At 35.8% G+C, this 10,018-nt stretch overlaps 1 protein-coding gene across 3 annotated transcripts in view; it reads left to right on the plus strand.

Moving 5' to 3' along the window:
- Window positions 1-8,991, plus strand: part of HPSE (heparanase) — a gene marked incomplete at both ends in the record, with an annotated part of 32,640 nt that extends 23,649 nt beyond the window's left edge. For all 3 annotated transcript variants that reach the window (XM_079698836.1, XM_079698835.1, XM_079698834.1), the window contains 3 exons: window positions 2,729-2,847; window positions 4,020-4,166; window positions 8,832-8,991. In XM_079698836.1, the coding sequence (XP_079554962.1) occupies window positions 2,729-2,847; window positions 4,020-4,166; window positions 8,832-8,991 (426 nt within the window). The remainder of the gene's footprint in view (window positions 1-2,728; window positions 2,848-4,019; window positions 4,167-8,831) is intronic.
- Between the last annotated feature and the right edge of the window lie 1,027 nt (window positions 8,992-10,018).

The following is a 10,018-nucleotide window of genomic DNA, read 5'->3' on the forward strand; positions in this document are numbered from 1 at the left end:
ATTAGAAGAAACCTTAGAGATCACTCATTCTAACTTTTTTGTGTCTCAAGAAATTGAGACCCAGAAATAATGTTTTTAATGTGGGTTATTTGGGACATGGTGTGGGTTTTTTAAAAAAAGGAGTAATTTGAAATTTTATGACTTCAATTTTACAAGATAAACTTGAATCAAATGTTTTGCCAAGTAAATCAAAGTTAAAATTGCCTGTAGTATGCAAAGTTTCAAAATTTTTTGTCATGAAATCATAATTTATTTAAGATAAGCTAGTACCATGTATTTGTTCAAAAATATCACCATACGATTGGCTATTTTGTTAATAATCTTCAAGATATTTATGAGTAAAGTCTCATTTCCACCCTACCTCCAACTACATCTGGTACTAAATCAGGAAATATAGCCTATCTAAAAAGCCACCTGGAAGATATATATATCTAAAAATTGGTATAGCATAGGTATAGCCTGAGAAGTATGACCTTGATTTTTATAGTCTAAAATAGCATTTGAGAATATCTATTTTCTAAGAATAATTCCTAAGGGAATTGCTTGAACATTGTAGGAAAGCTAAGAAGGTCTGCAAAAAGCACATGCCAAAATATAAGCTAGGCTTTTGTGGTTTGTAGATAGATTTCCCCCCAAAATTGCTTTTAGTCTATAGTGGTCCAAGTTCATGGAGTACACTGTTCATAACTTAAAAAAAATTTTTAGCAAAATGTCTTTGCACAAAATGGAATCTATCTCCCCCAAGTATATTATGAGTCATTTATAAAATGACTTAAACCAAATGTGATCATTTCATTAGACAAATATCCAAAATCTACTACTGGCCCCTTCTTAAATGGACCTTGAACAAGGAAGAGAAATAAACAGTTTCTTCACAAGTTGCTTTGAGTCCGATGCCTAGAAATTAGACAGCTTATCCTGTCACTCTTTGTAAATAGTACCAGCTATTTATGATGTTATCTAAAGCTTCCCAGCCAAACATAAACTTTTGGCTTAAGAATTCTTTGTATATGTGCTAAATATACTTCCTCCTCAAGGTTCACAAGTCAGCTAGAAAAACTTGCAAGAGTAAATGGTATCTTTGACATCTGCAGAATCCCAGGGAATTCGCAAAACAGTCCTGGAAGGTGGCAAGGAAGGTATCTTAGATCCATTTTTCAAATGAGGAAGTTCAAATTGAGATGAGCTTGTGTGATTTGCTGGAGGTCACACAGCTGTCTCATTGTTACTCTAAAGAATCCTGTACAAATCCTGGCTCTGAGCCTGCTTGCTTTCTACCCCCAAGTCACGGAACCATGCTACGTCTCCTTTGAAAACATTTAATTGATTCTCTTCTTGTCTCCAGTAAAAATTTTGAAGTTAAGCAGAGAAACAAAAGCTGTTTGCCTGTTGAGTCTACCTTACCCAAGCTCAAGAAGGAAGGGTTGGGGTATATATATATTGAGTGCATTAAAAAAAAAACAAACTTTTTATTATGAAAAATTTCAAAGTAGAGAGAAAAGTATATGAAGCCCTAATGTTGTTTAATCCATAATCGTACCCACTCTTTCCCTCCCACCTACTGGATTACTTCTAAGCAAATCTCAGGTATACCACTTTATCCATAAGTACTTCAGTATGTATCTCCTTTGTAAAAACATAACAAAATATAATTATCATACTTTAAAATATGAACAATAATTTCTCAGTATCATTAAATATTTAGTCAGTGTTTCACATTTTCCTTATTGTCACAAATGTTTTTTTTTGTTTTTTTTGTTTCTTATTAGTCATCCATTTTCTACACGTCAGTGTATACATGTCAATCCCAATCTCCCAATTCATCACACCACCACCCCACCCCCCAGTCACAAAAGTTTTTAATTGTTGGTTTATTCACATCAGAATCCAAACAAGGTCCATATATTGTATTTATTATATCTCTTAAGTCTGTTAATCTTTAAGTTCTCTCTCCCTCTCTTTTTTTTGTCCCTTGGAATTTATTAAAGAAACCAGGTAATGTTATATAGTGTTTCCCACATTCTGGATTTTGCTAAATTTATTTCTGTGGTATCATTTAGCATGTTACTCTGTCCCCTGTATTTCCTGTAAACTGGTAGTTAGACCCAGAGGCTTGATTTTTGTGGGTTTTTTTGTTTTGCAAGAATTCTTCATAGGTGATATTGTGTGCTTCCATCAAGAGACACATAATGTCTGATTGTCTCTTTTCTTGACCTTGATAGCTAGTGATGGTCACTGCCTAATGCACTGCTTTATTGGGCAGGGGTTGAGGGTTTATAAGGTTTCAGAGGAAATTGTTTTAGTCTCTTAAACAGAAGTTTTATTTTTAAAACTTGGCTTTGTGTGTGTGTGGGGGGGGTGTGTATATGAGTGTGTGTATGTGTCTGTATCTAAAAGTTTTGCTTTGAGCTTTGAATTCTTGGATGATTGACAACAAAGAATATTTAAACTGTCTCTGAGCAATGAGTTGCATCCTTGAGATTTATTTCCTAGCATGTATAGCCCTCTGAATTGTGGAAGTGTAGTCCTCCAGTGATAAAAAGCAGCAAACAAGATATTGCCTTCAGATTTGTGGTGGTAATGCAGACCAAAAGATGAATCCTTTTAAAATAGCTCTAGGATAACAGTCACACTCTTTGTAGGATAACTATTTTGCTTGACACTGTTTTTGTTAAAGAGTAAGTAAAGATCTATTTTTGTCCCTCCCCTCCCCAATCACTACAACTAGGATTATTGGCTGTCTCTTCTGTTCAAGAAACTGGTGGGCACCAACGTGTTAAAGGCAAGTGTGAAAGGTCCAGACAGAAACAAACTTCGAGTATATCTTCATTGCACAAACATCAACCAGTAAGTGTGTAAGACGCCCTTTACCAATCAGCAAGTTTTAATTAGTAAGCACACAGCTTCCTACTCTAACACCCTGTTGTCTTCTATCTATACAGTGGGTCTAAGGTGTGTCATTGTTCTTTATTTCTTTTCATTCTCATAATGATATGGTGCCAGAGTCTAGCTAAAAAAAAAAAAAAAAAAAAAAGGTTAAACATAGGCATTTGCAGTCCAGCAAAGATTTGTACAATGATTTAATTATCACAATCCATAATGAAAATATATCCTGAATTTAAATAAATAATGATACAAATGAAGCACATAAAACCAATTTTGTATGAATGATTAATCAATTGAATGACTATGAATGAATAAATATGAATATGAACTCATATGAATGAATAATTACATGAATATACTTATCCCTTTGCATCATATCTGATTAATAAAGAAGAATTAAAATGAGACCAATAACAACAATAACACTCATGTTTTCAAAAGTTTCAACCCAGTTCCTGGAGTTGAGAGGCCATAGAGATTTTTGTAGTCCAGTACTCTGGCCTTAGGTAGGAAAAATGTTCCTAAGTCTGAGATTTTTCTCTTTTTAGTTTCAGTCTGTCTTTCCTAATAGAATAATATTAAAATGCTAATTCTAGCTACAAAAGCTACACACTGTTTCCAGTTTCAGTGAGTGGGAACTCTGTTTCTGGTGAGTGGGCCCCATTAGGAATAAGTGGGGGAATGGTTTAGGTGGAAAAATTCTGGAAGTGTCAGTAGATTTAATTTTCTTATTTGTTTCAGTCTTTTCATAAGGTTAGGAAAAGCCTGGGTTTATATGGTTTATATCAGGAATTCACATGAACCCTGAAAATTTCCATTTTACCATTTAACTTCCCTACGTTTGAACGTATATGGGCTGACTGGCTTCCTCACAATGCAGCCTAGCAAAGCAGCAAAGATCTCAAAGTGCTAAAGCCCAGAAAATGGAAGTGTGAAGAGCAATATTTTTATCATGTTTTCAAAATAAGACCACATCAGTAGCCTAATATTATCATAAATGGAAGGATACAAAGAGGGCCCATCATCACTATAGATACTAATACTTAGTATTATCCATGACTATATTTTTAATCAACTATTCAATTGCTTAAATTAGATAAATATTTTTATTGAGTTAATCCATTTGCTTTTAGCCCAAGGTATAAAGAAGGAGATTTAACTCTGTATGCCTTAAACCTCCATAATGTCACCAAGCGCTTGCGGTTACCACATCACTTATTTGACAAGCAAGTGGACAAATACCTCATAAAACCTTCAGGACCCAATGGCTTATTTTCCAAGTGAGTAATTTTCTTGGTTCATTTCTAACTTTCACCAAAAGTGAATTTTATTGGTGTTTGTCAGAATACCATGTGTTGATAGGGAGCAAAAAAAAAAAAAAAAAAGTCAACTATTTCAAGTCCTAACAATTTTTAATATTCAGGAAGTTATATATGAATACATACTAATACAAGTGTGATTCATTCAGAGAGTCCAAAGTGGAAGGACGGGACCACAAACTAGCAGTTATCTTAGGGAAATGTTTTCATTTCAGAGCAACTTGATATATCAAGATCCACTCAATGCATTTAGATTATTTGCTCCAAAAAGACATAATTCTTGGTAACACAGTCACTAAAACAAAAATACCTATATGTAATTGCTATATAAAGGCATAGGAGTTGTTGTAAAATATTATATGGTGCGAGCTGGGTGTGAGTCTCTTATGGTATCAGAGTAGTTTTTTTATTGGTTAGAGTAAGAAAAAAGTGGTCAGAAATGTGCCTTTTAGGTGAATTATTTAAAGTTGGTTCTAATGCATTTTAGTTATAAAAGCGTGTCATTGAATATGTCTTACAAAAGCCTGTAATCCAACAGAATACCCAAGAATGACCGTAAGCCTTGAAGAGTTAGGCACACAAACATTGTAAGATTTCTGTCTAATATGTATTGGAAGGAGACTTCTCCAGTGGTCCAGTGGTTAAGACTCTGTGCTCCCAAATCAGGGAGTATGGGTTCAATCCCTACTCAGGGAACTAAAAATCCCACAAGTTGTGTGGTGCAGCCAAAATAATTAATTAATTAAAATAAAAATTCATTGTGTGTTGGAAGGGGCTCTTTCCATCATGGCTATTCTCACATTAAAGCATAAAAAATTGAGATTACAAAATTCTTACTACCTCCTCCCATCTTTGCAAATGCTCTATGAGTGATGTTTTCAGTGACAGCATCAGAACCTGAAAAAGTACCATAAACATGCTTTCTCCAAAGTCCTATCCCCCATAGACAAGCATTATTAACACTGGGTACCATTGCTTTATTTTTTCCCTATCCTTTATTTTACTATAACTGTAATCATACAACCTCTAATAGGAAAAAGTGAAGGGGAACCCACAAGTTTCCCAAAGTATCTTTCCATATATAGCCTTTGTAGACTTCTAAATGGGCTGCATGTTTTATAAAATGCCATGGTTTACTTCTTTTCCTACTGTTTAAACCTTTTATTTTCCCTATTGTAAATGCATATTTGGATAACAGATACTTTTCTCTATTTGGGTTTTCACCCTTTTTGAATTGGCTATTTTTATCATATTTCTTATCAGCCTCAGGCTGATAAGAGAAAAGCTTTTCTGAAGTCGTTGAATAATAGTTGAAGAATTAGAGGTGTCTTAAGAGATCATTTTAGATGGGTATCTAAGGCCATTCAGCTCTGTTTGATTCCTACTCTGTTGGATCTCGCAGCCTCTGCTGGCGACTGCTCTCTGTGGCAAGGATAAAGTGAGCCTCTAAGCCTTTCATTTGCTGCTCTTAGTTCTATTCTCTAGAACAGAGGATGGAAACTATACCTCATGCCTGTGGACAAGTGGGTTTAGAGGATTTTTTTTTCTCTTTTTCTGGTAGGGGAGGTTGGCATACATTCTGTGTTAATTTTTATTTTTAATTAGTTGTCAATGTTGTAAAAATTGACAACTACTAAAGTATCTGGATTTCTAGCTTTTCTTTGAAAATGGGTGCTCTGGCAGCTCTGGGATGTTTTCCCAGTTCGATGGAGTTGAACTGGGGTTGTTTACTTTAGACAGGTCATTCAACTTTCTGTGCTCCTTAGTCCCTACGTGACCCTGCTGTCTTAGGCCTGTCCTACTGCACTGGCACACGTAACTTCCTTGGCCCTTGAGGACATGTGAGTTTGCTACTGTTAATCTGGAACAATGCTGAATACCTCCTTTTCTCCAGAATAACTCTCAGATATTTGAAGGACAATTGGACTGTCCTCTCTCCAGGCTAAATATGCCCAATTTCTTCAATGATTCTTCTCTTTGCTATATTTATCAGAACCTGTTGCATTCTTATCACACGTTTCATGCTTTATACTTGGAAAATTGGTGAAATTGTGCATAATGTTTTATTACCCTAAGTTCTCTTTGATGAGTATATGTTACTTATATTTTTCTCTCTTTAAAATGTTGCAAAAGCGTTGCAGATAAGTTTGATGAGTGCACAGTCTGCACACTTGCTCACGCTAATGACCTCAGAGGGTTAAATAATAATCACCTTTAAAAAATTATTTTTTACTTGAATAACTTGTATAGTTCCCATAGAAGGTCCTGCATAGTAAGTTTTTAATAAATATTTGAAGTGAATATATGTTAACATAAAAACATTATTTTATAGTTATCTCGGATAAATTTTGCCCAGCATCACCAATTTTGCCAAATCTGTTGCTTGCTAATTCCTTCTAGCTCTATTTATCTGAAATGTGACAAGCATGTCTTCTATTTCTTGTCATCATGTTACTGACTTACAAATATAAAACAAGATACTACCCTCAAAAAAACCCTACCCTCATTGCCCAGCCTGATGAGGAAATATTCTGCGTGCTTTAAGCTTACACTCAGTATATTGATAGCATCCTTTAGCTATATTTATAGGTGATTAAACAGTATAGCCAGATGGATTATCTTGCCCATGTTTCATCATCTTAACCCAGAGCAGTATTAATTTACAATGATCAGACTTACCTTTAAACTCTGTGGCCTCTCCTAAAGCATTTCTGAGACTTTTTTGTGTACCCTTGTAATGGTCTTCAATTTCACGGAGAAGAGGTCTTACTACCACCATTTAGAGATGTTTTCAAGGCCTATTTTTGTCTGTGGTTTCCTGATGATGGTCATGGTGTTTCCTCCCACACCCCATCCAGGAACTGCTGTGATATAGGTACTAAGACAAAGCTTGGGTGCATGTGGGCTGAGTGTAACAGCTATGCAGGCTTATTAGCCTCCAGCACAGTCATGGTTATCTTATTACATCTTTAGGCACAGAGCCCAGAGCTGGGCATTTAACCAAGGTTAAATGGAAACCAGTTTTTCTGCTGACTGATACTTAGGATAGAGTGTGAGAGATCTTTAAAAATGAAAACTTTAGGGGCTTCCCTGGTGGCACAGTGGTTGAGAGTCTGCCTGCCGATGCAGGGGACACAGGTTTGTGCCCCGGTCCAGGAAGATCCCACATGCCACGGAGTGGCTGGGCTCGTGAGCCATGGCCGCTGGGCCTGCACATCCGGAGCCTGTGCTCCGCAACGGGAGAGGCCACAGCAGTGAGAGGCCCGCATACTGCAAAAAAAAAAAAAAAAAAGAAAACTTTATAATAATGTTAAATTGGAAACAATCAAATGTCTAACATTAGACAATTAAGTAAATAAACTAATATGCTCATACCACTGAATCTTGTGCAGCCATTAAAATGATGTAGTGGATGAATGTTTAATGGTGTGAACAAATGTTAGGATGTGTTACAGGAAAAAGAATCAACTTTTAAGAGACTATATACTGTATGCTCATTTTTGTCTAAATGAAAACATGTATGTACATACATACATAGAAAAGAGATGAAGAAATATACATCAAAATCTTAAAAATGGTTATGATGAGTTAACAGGTTGCTTTTGTTATATTTATCTGAGTAATAATGATGATGATAGGTAATACTTTTACAGTGCTTACTATATACATGGTACTGTTACATGTATTATATACATGACATAGATAAACTCTGACAGTAATCTAAATTTTCAACAATAAAAAACTTTTTTTCATATATAAAAATTTCATAATGTAAAAAGCATTTAAGAAGAAGATAATAGAGATAAAAGCATCATTTGGAATTATGGAAGTAACTATCAGCAGAACTAAAAGCAGACTAAAGCTTTTCTTCATAAGCTCTTGTTTATATGAGATTTAATGCTGTAAGCATGTATTAATTTGACTTAAATAATAATAAATATGCATAAGAAATAACACTTGTCCTTAATTTTTTTCCATTTTTTGACTCAGTTTTGATTTTAAATTCCAACAGTGAGATGTAAAGAACACATAATTTTTTTGGAATCTGTGGTTTAGCTAAACAAAATCATTTTTGCTTCACCACAGCAATATACATTCTACCAAAATAGCTTAACAATTTAAGAAAATGAATGCATACCTCCTGGGAAAAGGGGAGTAAGAGGGTTTATGGACATAGTTACAAGTGGGAAATTGACTGTCATTTTGTATTTTAAATTCATGAAATTCACATTCCATTCTATATATTGCTTTATATAAAAATATTTTCAATTTCTTACCATCCAAAAAAATGCTGCAGATCCAGAAGTATGTCATCTTCGTTCTTTTTATAACTCCATCATCTTGCCTAGTATGGATTACATGTGTTCCATTTTCTGTAAAGGGCCAGATAGTAAATATTTGGGGCTTTGCAGGCCATATGGTTTCTGTCACAACTGCTCAACTCTACCAGTGCAGCTTAAAGACCATCTAGGTCAAATACTTAACTGACATAGTGTTCAAATACAAATTATATAATATAAACTGCCACAGAAAAATTTTTTGGTCTTAAAAAGATCTCACGACTTTTATAGAGTAGGTGGAAGACACACAACTTGGCTAACTTGGACGTATCTTTCCCCTTTGCAGATCTGTCCAGCTCAATGGTCAAACTCTGAAGATGGTGGATGACCAAACCCTGCCAGCTTTGACAGAAAAAGCTCTCCGCCCAGGAAGTTCACTGGGCCTGCCAGCTCTCTCATATGGATTTTTTGTGATAAGAAATGCCAAAGTTGCTGCTTGCATCTGAAAATGAAAGACATATACTAGCCCAGAGACTGACTTTTTCAAGTGCATTGATAAGAAGAAAGCAAAACTCAGGCTGTAGAAAGGGGAGCAGATGCATTACAGATCAACTGGTGACTGCTTTAGGGCCACTAGGACACTCTCAGCGCTAGATTAGCACAGTATTTTGTTCTAAGTAGACCACTGTTAAGAGTAATACCTAGTTCCAAACACTATGTCTGTATTCTGCATGTACTATTTTTATTTAAGATTATTAAAAATGTATATAAATACTCCCAATACAGCCAGGGGGCAAGTAAGTGAAGGATATATTATTAGTTTTAAGAAAGTGTTTAGTTGTTTTTATTTAAAACAAAAACAAAAACAGGGGCTTCCCTGGTGGCGCAGTGGTTGAGAGTCCGCCTGCCGATGCAGGGGACATGGGTTCGTGCCCCGGTCCGGGAAGATCCCACATACCGCGGAGCAGCTGGGCCTGTGAGCCATGGCCGCTGAGCCTGCGCGTCCGGAGCCTGTGCTCCGCAATGGGAGAGGCCACGACAGTGAGAGGCCCGCGTACCACAAAAACAAACAAAAAAACAGTTATTAGAAGATTGTCAGATTCTTTCCTCCCTATGCTTTCCTCCCATAGGGCTGCTGTCAGAAAAAGTTTACTACCCCAACCTTCAAATCATCTATAAAAGAGAGACAATCTCTTTGCAGCTTAACAGAGGGTGAAATTCAGCTGCTGTTTCACTTCCCTCTGTTCTGTTTGTCTCTGTCAGCAATACTGTGTGAGAGGACAGATGGTTAGATGTGATAGCACACACACACAAAAAAGATTAATGGCAATTTGGAGGGAAGGGATTATGTAAACTTCAAGTGAAATAAAAAATGACCATAAGTGAAATTGATTTACCAAGAGGAGAAAATTTAATTCAATACATTGTAACCATCTGTTAATGTTTACCTTTAATCTACCTTAAATTCTTGTTTTAGTTGGCTGCAAGTAACAGAAAACCCTGATTCCAATGGCTTAAACCACCACACATTTA

This window comes from Hyperoodon ampullatus (assembly GCF_949752795.1).
Source record: "Hyperoodon ampullatus genome assembly, chromosome: 1".
NCBI lineage: Eukaryota > Metazoa > Chordata > Mammalia > Artiodactyla > Ziphiidae > Hyperoodon > Hyperoodon ampullatus.